Genomic DNA, 15949 nt, shown 5'->3' on the forward strand with positions numbered 1-15949 from the left:
TGCCCAGAGCGACTGTCTTTTTCAGTAGCAAAATCCTGCCCATGTTTTATCTCCGTTGTCTAGACATTGTGCTTAATGGAATGAATTTTTAAAGCAGACTTTTGGGGACGCAAAAAAAGGAGGGAACCAGGCTAAAGTGCAGTTGAGAAACAAGTTGAAACAGCCCTGAATAAATGGCCTCTCTCTTACAGTATGTAGGCCTTTGGCTGGGGGAACTGGAGCTAGCTTGATTTACAGCGCTGCTCCAAAGAACAGGCAGGGAACCGTGTCCTCGGTTCAAAGAGAGTACACGCACACACGGGGCATGCATAATTACAGTTGTGCACACATTTTCCAAATGTATGATGCCGAAATAATGTATTTCGGAACCAAACCCTGGGATAAAAATAGAAGCTGCTTGATGTGAAGGATGTTGTCATTTTGTCCACCAATTTGCCGTGCCACAACAAATCCGGACTGAACTTTCTCTCGTGTCAGGGATTGAACAAACCAGACAGCTATCGGTTACACCTCCAACATACAGCCTCTGTTTCTCGCTAAGTTTCCCACCACCGGAGAGGGCATTTCCTGCCCCTAATCTTGGGCATACCATTTCTCTTATCTTGGCAAAAGGTATTAAACAGCCTCGATGCGTGTCCCAGCCTTCCCCCTCGCTTTGTATGAGTGAAAAAATGGTATAGCCCAAATAACCTTGGTATGGTTGTCCATTCATGAAAGTAAAGGTAGAGTTTGACTACCATGGATGGTATTATACAGTAGCTGACACCATTTCTCAGCTGGTTGTGTGTTTAGTCTAACTTGTGGGCGCTGCACAGGAAGAAAGTTGAGTTGAGTGAGCAGCATGAAAGCTTTAATGACTGCATTAAGAACTCCAGGATGTATGGGCATGCATTCAAGAGCCCCAGCAAAGAAAAGAATAATTGACAATGAGGTGGGATGTATGTGCGCTGTGTGTGTGTGTTTGACAGGAGGGGGAATGTAAAAGTGCCTGCTTATCTCTGCGGCGTGTATCTCGGGTGCTGACAGGCCTATCCATGTTTTATTGTGCAGAGACGGCAGGATTCCCACGGGGCCCGGCCAGTCTAGCCATGCAGAGCCAGTCAAACTCCCCCCCATCCCTCCACAACTTCACTCCCATCCACCCCCTTTTTTTGCTCCAAACCTTCCTTCCCAGTATTGCAGTTAGCCTGTCAGGAAAAACATGGCAAGCAGTAGTGGCAGCAGTAATTTCTGAACATGAATAAGAAATACTTAGATAATACTAAATGTTATGAGGACAGTTCAATCTCCAAACCCAGTGTGCAGGTAGGAAAATATATGCTCAGTTTATTTCCTGCTTTCTCCACTGCACATTCCCCAATTCTTACCTCTTTCTAGCTTCCCATCTTCTGTTCTTCTATAGTTCCATATCTGCTGTTTGAACGCCATCTGTAGACTCACTTACCACAGGTCGGGGATTCCTCTGTGCATCACGCAGCAGCATATGTAGACAGATCAAAGTGAGACATGTTGTGCCTGTTCCAGGAAAGATGTACAGTAAAATATGTACATGATACTAACCTGGGCCTGGGGGATGACTTTTTGGAATTTTGCTTTATTTTAATCCATTTATAAAAAAAAAAACTGTACAATAAATGAATGAAATGATAGGAAATTTGCTAAAATTAAAATGTAATGGAGACCAAAGATTCTACTCAAAGTAGATAGGGTCAGATAAAGAGGGATTACTGTAGGTACCATATTCTAAACCAGATATATAGAAATTAGTTTCTTAAATATTCAACGTATCAAAAATATTGTTATACTCTATCAAATGTATCTTTTGAGTTTGATAACATTTCACAAATAGCACTATTTTAAAGTATTACATTTAGTATTGTAAGTGTTAGCAATTGCAGGGTGACAGTGAGCCAGTCAATACCAGGACCTTGAACCTGAAGCTGCTAAATGGTATTTCAGTGTTTCTGTAAAAGATCAATTGGAGTGCACTTATATCCAGGAAAAAGTTTGGATAAGAAATTTAGTACAAATATCAACATTTAAACAAACTAAAAGAAAGGAATCTAACCGTTAGAATCATTGGATGACCATATTGGATTGAAATGCTGACAAAAACCTTCAAGGACAAAGACAGACAATAATGTTTATAGAAGCAAAATAAGTCTGGAAATGTCCAAGTACGCCAAGCCACACACATTTAAAAGTGTATAAACCTATGTTTAAGAAAAAAACGTTGTGAATAGTTTTAATAGGACTATAGCCACCTGTTTGGCAGATATGGTCATATGTTTTGGCAGAACGGCTTCACTCAAACTCAAGAATAGGTATTCATTCATTGGTGGTGCACCGACTTACAAATGCATGGGTGAGCTTCTCAGAACCTCTTAAGCAGTATTGCTTACTTTTACCCCAAAATATGTCAGTAATTGAAATATTTCAGAGATACAAATTACAGCTAGGTCAGTGTTGGTTTGCAGCCAAGCGGGGTTGCACTTAAGCCACTTTTCTCCAATGATATATTGTTATTTATAAGCCAGGCAAAACAGAAGGAAAAAAAAGCAAACAGCCTCCCCAAAAAAACCCAATGGTCCCAATGGTTCAAATCTCTCCATTTCGAAATTGTAATTTAGTCCTTCTGCTTCGTTTCCCTGTGGCGTTTGAAAGGGAATGAAAGCATGTTTCTCCCCCTGGAGCAGGTCGGCGGTGTGGAGGAATGGTCTTTGCGGTTAGCGTGTCATCTCAGAACCGGACTGAGCCATCTGCCCATCTCCCCATCTCCCTCTTTTAAGCCCTGTGGTTGTCAGACCACTCATTTGCTGTAATCTCTCCCCTTCAGCCCCAATGCCAACACAGAAGCTATTTTAGAAGCAGCAGTAGTCTTTCATCATTGTAAAAGCAGGATTTCAAAGACTATTAAATGAGAAACAGGACAGGAGAGGCCAAAAGAGAGCAGATTCTAAAAAAAAAGAACTGGACAGGTGAAAAAGAGAGAAAACATAATGAAAAAATCAAGAAAAGACAAAGGAAAGAAAAAGCTTGTGGTGCACATCTGTCCGTAGACTTTTTGTACATTGCGGTTCACATTGCAAACCAGGGATAGCAGTTATGGAGAGTTGTGTATACAAAATGGTCATCGTGTTTGGTTTCATCGTGAATGGTACGGAGAGATTTGGATGGATATGGATATCTATTTAAGTCTGTGTATATTTTTACTTTGTATACTTTGCCTGCTCTTAACTAGCAATTTGTGCAATGACAAAGATCAATGTATTCAAGTATTTCATAAGCAGCAGGTCTAGGTTTTCATGAATCCTAACTCTAAAGAAAAGCAAGAAAAACCAGTTCTCCTGCTGGCGAATTTAAACACGAGTTGCCTCATGTGGTCAGTATCCTGATGACAGAGACTGAACTTAGTGTGCGTCTATGCAAAAGGCAATAGCTTTTAGCATACCCAATCACCAAAGGCCTTTCATCAGTAGTAGAGCTAGAAAAAGATGTCCATCCCAATTTCCCAAAGTCAAATTAGATGTTTTGTCAATCAAGAATAACCATGTCCCTCTTGGCGTTTCCCCCCCATAGTTGGGCGACTGGTGACTGGGGTGCCTGCAGTCGCTCCTGTGGAGGAGGTCAGCAGACCAGGACGCTGCGCTGCCTGAGGAAAGTGACCTATCAGAGGGAGGAGGTGGTGGTGCACTCCCTCTGCCCCGTCATCTCTCCGGCCCAGGTCCAGCCCTGCCACACCCAGGGCTGTCCCCCTGAGTGGAGCACCGGGTCCTGGTCACAGGTGGGATTTTGGCAGCATGTGAATTATATTCAGTACAATGTATTGTCTTCAAGTGCCTTTTTAAGTATTTGGCACATTCTGGTTGTGAAAACTTTAATGACCCCTTAAGCATGTCAGGTCATTATTCCATTTTATTTACAAAAAAGCTCAACCACTAATGTCAATAAACCTTAGTTGTAATATTAAATGTTAACATGATTACACTCTAAATAAAGATGGCAAACAAGGTAAACGTTAGCAGGTTAGCTTGCTCATTTTAGGATTTAGCTTATTATAATTCTCCTACTTACAAAAAAAAAAAAAATCTGGTTTCTTCTTAGAGCTTGGGTTCATTACTAATGTCAATACAAAGTAATATTACAATTATCGAAGCTTATTTGGGAAGCTAAAGTAACTCATGGCTCCAGGGTACACCTGTTTAGCTATAAGCACACGTTCTTGTCTGGAATTGGATTTTAACTCGAGTGCAGCTGAGTTTGTGTACTTCTTGTAGTTATCAACATGAATATTTAAACAAAAAAAGTATTAACTTGTGACAGGACGTTTTAACAGTGGCTTTGTTCCATTCAAGTGTTCAGGTAAATGTATGACTGCATGAAGCTTCTAGACACAATATCAGGACCCTGAAACTGATAAATCTAAAACCATCTATATTGGATTTTTACACCTGTGCTATTGTGACACTTGAAAAAGGAATAAAGCAGTATACTTATGTTTAGTGCCTAGCATAGAGAATAATAGACCTTCTTATAGTAATACAAAGATAGAAAACGTGTTTTAACTTGGTGATGATATTATACCCTTGAATCTTCTGTGCACATTGTAAACTGTTTTGCAAAATGTTGCCATCAGGGTTTACAGGTTTAGTGCAAACACTGTACAGTCGTAATTAAGTTGTTTGCTTAAAACCATGAAGAGCATCTCCAATTGCTGTCATGCCGTTACTCATGCTGAAACAAACACTCTGCTGCCCTCTGTTGGATATTTGAAGAACATGAAGGGAGCTCTCCCTGCATGTAGTAAGCAAATACTCAAATAAGTCAGTTATTCTCATAAAAATGTGATTTAAGGCAGGTTAGAAAGAAGTCTTCAGCTAATTTGTTGTAAGTAAAAGTGCACATTTCTAAGAGATAAAATCAGCAAAGCATTGGAATGCTTTAGTATGAAAAAACAATTAATTATAAAATGTATATTTCAAAATACTTAAACAACAACGAACACATACAGACATTAATTGTTTCAGATTAAATAAAAACAAAAAAAGTTGCAAGAAAAAAACCTTTCCATATGTTGTCTGTACAAGTTTGTTAATTAAGGCAACTAGTTAGGCTGTCAGATGAATGTAAAGGACTAAAGAGTGCAATATGTCAGTGTAATTCAGTTCATTTCAATAAAGTGTAGCAACAGTAAATACTATAATTAAGAACCTGTATCTCAAAAGTGTACTTAAGTGAACTTACATTCCACCTTTTATCATAAGTGATGTATGTGGTTTGCAATCAAATCCTTCTTGGAAGATGTTGAAGAAAGCCAACACTTGATTGTGTTATTGAATCAATGAGCTATTCACACGATGTGAGCATGATTATCTCTGCAACCAGAGAGCATCACACACTGCACAGGCTTATATTTACTCATTTTCCTGTATAAAATATTAATATCCTGGCAGCAGATCTGATGATTAGCTCCTGTGACCTGCACTCTGGACGCTCGGCTGTCATTCAGCCATCATTCTTTGGGACGTTGGGTTGTGTGCTAGGACTATATTTTACCCAGAAGTCTGAGTTCAGTCAGCGGTCACACCGAGGCGACGGCAGTCTCCACTGAAAAGAGCAATCGGTCCTTTCAATGAATAAAGGACAACTGGGATGTGTTGGTTGTACGCAGATTCATCTTTTGTCTCGCAGATTGATGTTATTTTGTCACATTAAGTGTCCTGACGTCTGTGAGTGTCAGTCCCAGCAGAGCACTTTAACTCTGGCGTCCACCTCTGCATTTGGCTGGAGTTTACAGCTGCTCTGGTGGATACTGGGACGGGTTGGGGTCACATTCATCTGCGAGTTATTGGTGTATTGTATTTAATGTTAGGCCATAATGGGCTGTCATCAAATCGGCGACCTTCTGTTTGCTTGTGCACCATGTGGTGAATCACAAATGTATTTATAGTGTCCCTGTGCCAAGGATTTAACCTCTGCTAAACGTGATGAAAGCTGAAGGTTAAAGCAATAACAAGAAAGTCAGCGGCTAAGTTACAGTGTATGCACATGCCTGTATGAATCAATAAGGTAATGGTTATGTGGTGTATACAAGACCCAATTTTTACATTTTGTTCAGTTCTGAATTTATATTATATTAAATGGTTTCCAACAAAACCCAGAGAAATCAGTCTTTTCCATCAAAGTAACGGTACATATTTAGGCAATATTTTAGCATAGCAGCAAGGCTTCTAGGCAATAAGATTATTTGGTTTAAGCCTTATTCTATGACACACGTTTTAGATCTTGTTTTTTTTACATCTATATTTCAACCTGAGGTTTGTCGTCATCTGACATCAGGATCTTAAGTCATAATTAAAAAAACAAGTTGAGCAATTGTTAGCGTTTAGCCTGCAGCTCCCTCAATTCTGTGTCCGCAAAACTGTGTCATAGGAACACCAATTTTAAATGTAAAAGTATTATTAATTATTTTTATTTCTTGTTTAAATGTCTCCATCCTTTGGTTTTTGAGAGGAAGGGACTGATGCAGACTGACGCCAAACTGTGTCGGATAAACACTCGTTCTTAACGTGAAACTGCGTTATACAGTTTTGTTCCTTAATTTAATTTCATGACTGCAATGCAATTTCTCTGTAAGGGATTAATAAAAGTATGTCTTCTTCTTCTTCTTCTTCTTCTTCTTCTTCTTCAAATGTTACTCAAGTCAACAACTCCCATGATCTCAAGCTACTTCATGTCGCACACTAACAAAATATCTTCTTATGGTTATGTTTAAGAGACCCTTGTGGCAGAAATTACTTTGTGTATTTTTAATAACTTATCTTCTGGTGATATGTGTTGAAGACTTCTGTAACGTCTTTTACTTTCTTCTCGTCCACTCTCAGTGCTCAAAGACCTGTGGCCGTGGCCTGAGGAAGCGGACCGTGTTTTGCCGCAGTACTGATCCCGGGGCCAAAGCGGTGGTGGTGCCTGATAGCATGTGCAGACAGCACCACAGACCCAAACCCCAGGAGACCTGCGTCCTGCGCCGCTGCCCAAAGAATGAGAGGCTACAGTGGCTCCCTACTCAATGGGGAGAGGTAGGAAGAAAGAGACATGAAGCCTCAGCAGTAGTAGTGAGGGAAGGTGTTTAGCTGCCACCACAACAAAGACATTATCCTAATCATTGTATGTCTTATCTTTTCGTGACATATGACAAGGGTAACGGGTTATATCTTATATGTCACCAATTGTCTTTAACCTCGGTAGAGAGTATACAGAAAAGTCTGCTGAAATGTTCCCTCTAAAATTTGCTCATCTCAGCAATTGTTCCAGTTTACTCCTGGGATTATAAGTGCTTCCATGCCATCAAATCACTTACACATTTTAAGACATGTTAGCTCCCTCCAAAGCAAATCAATGGACAAATCAATGTCCATGAAAAGAACTGGGACAAAGGTTTTTTTGAAACATTATTACAACCCACTACACGTATTTGATGGGCCTCATCATATATTCTCTTTGTGTTTGTGGCAAAGATTTTTCAACTTTTACCTGCACCTGCGGTGTATTCATATTATTTTCTGTTAAGTACAGCGGTTTGAGTGAGATAGAGGGCAATCGGTTACAGGCTGAATGTTGCTGAATATGGAATGAATGAAGGTTAGTGTAAGGGTGAGGTTGCAGTACAAGACTAGCAAGATAAGAAGATAGTAAGCTGATCCGTGGTTCTATGTGGATTTATATAAAAAAAGGCACACACGGAAAAGATGCCCCCACATAAAATGTCTGCTCATTGCATAAATTGAATGGTCAATACACAGTAGAGCACTTTTGACTCTTGAGGTATCTTCTGCTATAGTTTTGCACTAAAATTCGCCCTTTTGCCTGACATCTGTTTCAGTGCTCCAGGTCTTGTGGCTCAGGCACCCAGAAGAGAGAGCTTCGCTGCGGGGAAAGAAACTCACAGGGAGGGTATGTGCCTCGTGGAGACACTTTAATGGATCAGCACATGCTGTATATGCTGTGTCTCAATTTGAGTACACTGCCATGCTGTACTCTGTGAAAACATGTGCAGTGTGTGTGAATTTCGAATGTTTAGCATGGTCTTGGATCCCACAATGGCTGCTGTGACCCCACCAGAAGCGACGATGATGCTAGTTGCTGCAAACGTTTTTGGGGATATTTACAAATGATTACTGACTGCCTAACCAAATAAAAATAAAGGCGGCTTCTCTTTGACAAAAGTATCCAGTACGTGAAATAAATTGCGAGAAAGAAAACCCACATTTATAACTTTTATTTGTATGTTCACTGGAGCAATTGTGGCTTGTCAGCTGTCCTGCTGACACTTCTAAATTGTAGCATTTATTTACGCAACTTTACGTAGCCAATACTTTGCCATCCTTCACATTGGGGCACACTTATGGTTTTAAGACATGAAACATCTAGTATATAAGAACGTGATTTGAAACACAGCAAAACACAGTTTTTCAGAATGTTTTAACCTCTCCTCTGCCATTCAGGTATGTGGACTTCCCCATACGGAGGTGCAGGAATATGGCCAAACCCCTGGTGGATCTCCAGCAGGGCTGCAACCGAGGTCCATGCCCAGAGCTCCCTCGGGTGATCGCTGGCAGGAGCGGATCCAGCCCTGTAGTCCTGGGCTGGTACTCCTCTCCCTGGCAACAGGTAAGTTTTTGCTCAGGCTTTAATCCTAATCTGTTTACATGAGAGACTTTTAGTGCGTTCCAGCTGACACTCTTCCAATTTGTAGCTTTTATACCACACATAGCACTGTAGTACTACTACACAGCTGATTGTTAGATAATGTAACACGTGGAGAGCTCGAATTTGTCCTCAACCTAGAAATGTATGTGTTTATTGGTTTTGGAGGTGAGGTTTGATTTTCTTTCAGCAATATATTGCTACATATTCAGGGTCCCATTAAACAACTATTTGATTTAGCTTGAGCTATTCAGCCATGGAAGGAATGTTCAACCAATGAATGAAGCTAATATTAACGTCTCAACTACTTAGCTATGGCCAACCAACTCTGTCACAAAGAGCTGTGTTTGAAAGTAGCAATAGCAAATGAGAAGCCTTTTTGACTACCTCTGTCTGAAATGAAAGACACAGTACCTTAACTGGTAGTCATCAAGGAGGGACTGGGGTTGAGTAGAATAAAAAGATGTTGAATTTAGGGATGGCACAGAAGTCTGTTTGAAGAAAGCAGTGATTTTGTTAACCAAGAATGAAAATGAAAACAGAAAATTAAGATGGAGCCAAGAACAGAGCATACAAGCTGCTTTAAACAAACATCCTCCCACAGTCAATAAAGTGGCTTTATAGTGTCTTCCTTGTCCCGCCCTTATGAAGAAGAAGAAGACATACTTTTATTAATCCCTTACAGGGAAATTGCTTTCTCTACTCTGTTGTGTTGACACACATTAAACATATACATGCACAAACACAGAGGAAATACATGCACACATAACCACATGCAGAGGAGAGGTGGCAGAGAAGAGAGGCAGCCAGGTACACGGTGCCAAGGGAGCAGATAGAGGTTAGGTGCTCAAGGGCATCTCGGCAGTGGCCTAGGAGGAGAACTGGCACCTCTCCAGCTACCAGCTCACCAAATTGGACTAAACCACTATTAGGGGTACCAAATTGGAATGTGCACATGGGGTTTACATGAACCAGCTAGGGAAATGCCCACTTAAACTTGTTCTTAACACTGACAAAGCAAAAATTGGACTCCTAGGATGCATTTTAGACTCCCCTCCCCCAACTCTTTACTTGTAATGGTGACGAAACTGCTGGCTCTTCCCCTTTTCTTCAGCCCAGATTGCCAATAACCACACTGACACAAACAGGAAAATTGAAAAATCCTAAATGTAACATATCCGCAAGGTTTATGCACAATGTACAGTCAAAGACATTAAACGGGTATATTTCATGCCAATAAACTTAGAAATAATTAAAGAAATTAAAGGCTCTTAAGACACAGGTGGCCCGATTAAGCCTGATTGCTGACAGCCAGGGATGTTGTGGAAAAATTAGGCAACATGGGCCTGTAGCATAGCATATAGAGGCAACACACTGTTTCAACAATGACTTTGAAACAAGTTCTAAAAAAGTTTGCTGCTACTGTGACAGTTGAAGCAAATTATTAAAAATGAGGACAAAAAGAATTGCGAAGTTGTTACAATGCTCTGCTGTAAATAAAACAAGTGTTCTTCAAGACAGCTTGTGGCAAAATCCTCCCATTGTGCCAACAGTTGCCTCTCAACTATCACATCTACTAAATACAAAAGGGTTTCATTTATTTTCCACCTAACCTCATCTCTCGCTTCATTGATTTTCCAGGCCCCCTTGCTCACGGAGGCCCCGGCATCATGAGCGAGGCAACACAACTTCTAGGTTAAAACAATCAATCAATACAAAATATGTAACTATGGTTGGGTCTTCTCATATCCCAACAAACCTCAGAGGCAGAATGAACAGTGTAGATGGTGGTAGTTCACAGTCATAGCATAGTTCTTGTGTGTGGAATGGGATTCAGATGAAATCCAAAAGCTCAGTTCTGTCAATCGGGGCAGGTTGTGTAGACTATGGGTTATATTATCTATTATGCAAAAAGTCTTGAGGGCAACCTCTTCGTATTCTGTTTGATCTGGAGCTTGTGATCTGTGCATGTTTCCACCAGAGAAGCTATCTCGTGACAGCTCGCTGGAGGGCATGTACATCCTGGATGGGATGTTTGTTTTCTTCATCAATTCTTTGTCTCTGCGTAGACTTTTCCTCCATCCCTCTACTGCTCCTTTTCATGCCGATACCTCTTTCTACAAGCCCTTCAAAGTTTGATCTCCTCCTCCTCCTCCTCCTCTTCCTGCTCCACCTATCTATATCTCACTGCGTTATTCTCATGTTTTATTATTTGTTCCTGTCTCAGTGTTCTGTTTCCTGTGGCGGGGGAGTCCAGACCCGGTCCATCCAGTGTCTCCGACAAGGCCGCGCCGCAGCCGGCTGCCAGCCACACCAGAGGCCTGTCACTTCCAGGGCATGCAACACACACTTTTGCCCCGCTGCCTCCCCGGCTATGGCGCAGCGCCCGAGCTGGGTGACAGCTGCTGGACCAACACTGAAAGGTAAATGCCTCTGAGGGGAAAATAAAAAATGAATTCCAGTGTAATTTCTTTATGACTGTGAAATAGAGTTCTGCTTGGAGTTTGAATTCCTGATTGCTTGGTGGGTTTTCTCTACTCTTTTTGATACATTTTTTCCTGTCGTGCAATGAGAGGAAGCTCAAGTTGATATTTAACAGTACATTTGTAAAGTATGTGATTGCATATATTGGTTGACTTGCACTTAGCTCCAGATAACACTGAATAGCTGAGGATACTAGGACATTAATTAGTTTTCTGGTTGAGTGCTTATTTGAACTTGGCTTTATTTGCACTTGCTAAACCTTATATCTAAAGGTCTGCCTGTTAGCATTGGCACTGTGAGTATGATAGCCTGCTTAGATTAGCATTTAGCTCAAAGAACAGCCTCAGATTGTGTAACACTAGTAGTTCTCAAACTTTTCTACTCCAAGTCCCACTTTTTCAAACTTATATATATATATTTTTTTATCCAAGTGTACTAATAAATAACAACAAACCATCTGCCTGTCATACAGTTGGGATCCCTGAAGTAAAATAAATACAATTGCAACAATTTAAATATTGAATTTTGGCTTCTGGGACATAAGTTTCCTTGCTTTTCTGAATATTTCTAGGCAGAACAATTTATAAATCAATCCAAAAAAAAAGTTTGGTTTAAATTGCTGCTTAAATGTGCCTTATCTATTTTGTTTCCTCAGCAGAAGAACACTGTGTGGACCAATTCAGCTGGTGTCACCTGGTTCCCCAGCACGGTGTTTGTAACCACAAGTTCTATGGACAGCAGTGCTGCAAGTCCTGCTCCAGCAAGAGCCAGTAGAGCTCTGTTACCTCTGTGGCTTCAGACCTCGGGAGAATACAACACCACAGAGGCCCTTAGGGGCGATTTCTCACAAACAACACACAGAACTGTGCTCCACACTTGTGTGTTCTCTTCCTGGAGTACTTGACTAATGCATTTTGAAAAAGAAGAGAAAGAGAGAAACCATGGACTCTTTGTGTTAAGAGTCCATGGCATGAACTGTCAAAGTCATAATTTCAATGACCACATTGTAACTGGAAAGACAATGCAAATCACAGAACACTTGTTGTAATATATATATATATATATATATATATATGTTGTCGTTTTGTTGAGTGTTCTCCTTTTGAAACCTCTAAAGCTACAAGCCATCAAGAGAACAGGAAAGGACAATAGCGTTTTAGCTTGCTTACATGTTGTGTTTTTAAAGGCGTCTGGTTTCAAACGCCTTTATTTAAGTTATTATGGTCCGTAATATTATGATTTTACATTTTTTGTCAGGTGTACAGTGGATCTGTGACATGTATTTCTTTGATTGGATACTATAGGATTGTGCCAGTCACCCTTGGATCCATGTTTTTATGAGATTTTATTCGAGGCATTAGTAATCAATGGTCATATGCCTTCTGCACTTCCTTCTCCCTTCACATTCTCTCCGCTTGTTAAGTTTACTGCTGCTGAATCATCTGGAACAAGCTGGGGAACACTTTTCCTGTACATTCCATTCATGTTAACGTTATGAAAATATCTGTGTACGTCAAACATTGTATCCAGTCACGTTGTAAGTGGTCACTCTGCTGTACGGTTATGGTAATACAAGTTGATAATCTATGTTGTCTTTCCTTTCTTTTCGATGGATCACAGCAACAATGGAGGGGAATTTTACACAACATTACATTTAGATATTTATCCAAAGCAACTTACAATAAGTTCAATCAATCAGTAAGATACAAACTCAAAACAGTGCCAAACGTTTGTAAGTGCTACTGCAATGATTTCAAATAAGCCTTAACTTTTTTGTTATCCTTATTGGCCAATGGTTAGGGTTAGGTTTAGGGTCAGGGTGTGGTTTTTCAATCAATGAAGAGCCCTTTCAACCATTTTGGAGAAAGGATGGCAAACAAGCCATACCATATAATATTTCTTTGTCAGATCAAGCCTGAAATTCTTCTTGCATAACAGCAGCTCTGCATGCCACGTGAACAAGGACAAATAGCAAGACGGGATTAATTGAAGAGAACATGATCGAGACCCTCTATGAAAATGTTACCTTGAATTTAACCCTGAAATAATGCATGGAGGAATGAGTGATGCACAACAGAGTACTTTAGTCCAACGTTATTAAATTGTGGGACCCTGTATCTCCGATATGATGGTAAAAATTCATATTCACTGCCCAAGACATGGTAGGGGTCAGAAATAATGTTGTTGACGGGTACATGGGTTCAACTCGCAATGAAGGAGTAGCAACCAAATTGACCAATCCGTACTGAAGTGTACATGTTGGAGTGTATGGTTCTGGTCCTGGGTGTAGGAATGACCAGATCCAATCACAGCATGATATGCCAGGACAAGTTTCTTACAGGAATGATGCAGGGAAGGGTAAAGAGGGAGAGGGGAGGACGATTGCAAAGCTTGTGTGGGTGCAGACTAGACAGAGCGAGGTTCCGCTTTTTTGAGAGAACAGTGTAGGTTTGCTCTTTACCAGTAGTCTGTGGAAGCGGTTTGGCTGGAGGACTTCAGAAGAGCATTGACAATGTCACTTTAAATAACAGATTCACAGAAACAATGGCTTAAAGGCTTTACATGACTCATTGACACCAACAATCTGGTCAAAAAAATATTAAAACAAAGGAAAATCTTAGAATATTCTTCATGTTCTATGAAACAATATTCTTGATATAAAAAGACAGTGCTAAAATGTTGCCTTTTCTCCTTTCCTTTTGTAAAAGAAGATCCAGTGTTTCCTAAGCTAAGGGAGGTTATAAAGGAAGTTTCAAAGCTCCTTTTCTGTCCTCTAGAGAATTCAAACAGCTCTTATTATGGCTTCCACTTGGGTTCTTCTGGGTCATTTCACTCCTTAAGGAACCTTCCTAAGCTTAACTGACAATTGGAACGCAACCGAGGACTGACAATCAGAAAAGGCGATAAAACAGACAAAGACAGGAAGTAAAAACAGACATGACACAGGGACAGGGTTTTGACTGAATTAAACAGGAAACAGAAAGTACACAAATGTAATTTAAAAAATAACAATATAACCAAAAAACTCCTTATTGGGCTTTTTGACAACTTTAAACATTTGATAACTTTGTGCCCCCCTCATAAACTTTCATAACATAAAGCATGTACTACCAAACAGTGTTTTCTTAGGTGATTATGCCTCTCTTTCTCGCGCTGCGGGGGCAGCAATTGCTCTTTAATCAACCCTTCTGCATGAATCATGGAGCCAGGAGTCCCCCCATCGTCTCGGCTGCATGCTGTTTACCGGCACGCTGTGAGCCAGACACCACAAGCTGGGGCCCACGCACACACAACAAATATGTCGGCTAGGCTAACATACACAAATATAACGTGTTCACTGAGCATCAGGAAGGCTGTGAAGGAAGGTATGTTGTGATGTGTGTGGGTGAGAACGTGCAATTTGAGCATGTTTTGCATGCTTTTCCCGAAGCATGCCATGGTTGAATTCATGCCTTAAGTGTGTGTGTGTGTGTGTGTGTGTGTGTGTGTGTGTGTGTGTGTGTGTGTGTGTGTGTGTGTGTGTGTGAGAGAGAGTGTGCGTACAATACATATGTTGCTACAGCCCAGCTTATGCTGCCTAGCTCTCAGTGGGGCAGCAATTTTACTGCTGAGCTGATGTAAGAATTTCTATTACTCTATCCTGCTTTGATTTCCAGATGGGACTCGATATCCCCCAACCATATTGGTTCATAATGACATATTTTGATTATCCAAGCACAGGGAGCCACATCAACACCAGGCATTACTGCAGCAGGGAGACCACGACTGGAATAAAGAGACAGGAGGTTTTTATTTGGTGTTGTCGCTTGAATATGAATCTGTACCCACGAGTAAGGATAGGTTATGAACCTCATTACTTTTTTGCTACAGCCATAAATGTGTACATAGCATCTCGTATTCAAAACCAACAAATTATTGCATGCAAGGCTAAATGTATTTTTAAAATGTTATTTGAACATATACTTCCATATTTATATAATATAATCAGGATTTTGACAATTTAAGTCTTTGTTTCGACTATTTTATACAGGTTACACAAAACCTATTGTTTTTGCATTTGCACATGATGTTTCTATTTATCTGAATATCAAAAAATAGTCAACCATTTATCACAAAAAAAACCCAATGTTTTTTTCTTTTTATTAGTCGCAATTTTTACCAGAGATCATCACAAAGTTGAAGATGTTGTCTTTACAGCCAGGGCAAGAGAACTGAGCAGAACATAGCAGTCAATATTGATCAGACGGTTCTTCACTTGAGGTGAAAAGAAATTGCATTGTGCCTTTCTGTTAGAGATAGCTTTCATGTCGTTTTCATTTGAGGAGAATGCTCTTTTTCAACAGCTTTTATCCCTGGTTAATGTACATGGGTTGTCCTTACATGTTAGGTCACTCACAGCAGCTTATTTCTTTCCTCCACATCTAACTGGGATGACTACTTGGACTATATTTTTTCATCTTGAAAAATCTTCCTTTTCTCATGATAATGAGATTCTTCAGATAACAAAAAATATTTCTGTCAAAAAGCTAATTAAACTATATATTACAAAAATTCATTTAAGGCTAATCTCTCAACTGCCCTTCTCAACAAATATGGAACGCTCTGCCCTAAAATCTGACGGACAATCATGTTCCCATCAGAATGAATTACACTACCTCTGTTGATTCCTTACCCTTCTATATTGCACCAACAATGACAAAGTTAAAGTTGTTCAAAAATACGTTTTTTGAGTTTACCAGGTAGAGACTACTAAACTTTA

At 40.2% G+C, this 15949-nt stretch overlaps 1 protein-coding gene across 1 annotated transcript in view; it reads left to right on the forward strand.

Moving 5' to 3' along the window:
• The window catches only part of adamts18 (ADAM metallopeptidase with thrombospondin type 1 motif, 18), a 61642-nt gene extending 48899 nt beyond the window's left edge, over positions 1-12743 (forward strand). Inside the window, 6 exon segments of the mRNA XM_063881834.1 lie at positions 3580-3784; positions 6885-7079; positions 7883-7953; positions 8505-8670; positions 10934-11129; positions 11846-12743. Coding sequence (XP_063737904.1) covers positions 3580-3784; positions 6885-7079; positions 7883-7953; positions 8505-8670; positions 10934-11129; positions 11846-11964 — 952 coding nt within the window. The 3' untranslated portion in view covers positions 11965-12743.
• Positions 12744-15949: the final 3206 nt, after the last annotated feature.

Source organism: Eleginops maclovinus, chromosome 4 (genome assembly GCF_036324505.1).
Source record: "Eleginops maclovinus isolate JMC-PN-2008 ecotype Puerto Natales chromosome 4, JC_Emac_rtc_rv5, whole genome shotgun sequence".
In the NCBI taxonomy this organism is placed as follows: domain Eukaryota; kingdom Metazoa; phylum Chordata; class Actinopteri; order Perciformes; family Eleginopidae; genus Eleginops; species Eleginops maclovinus.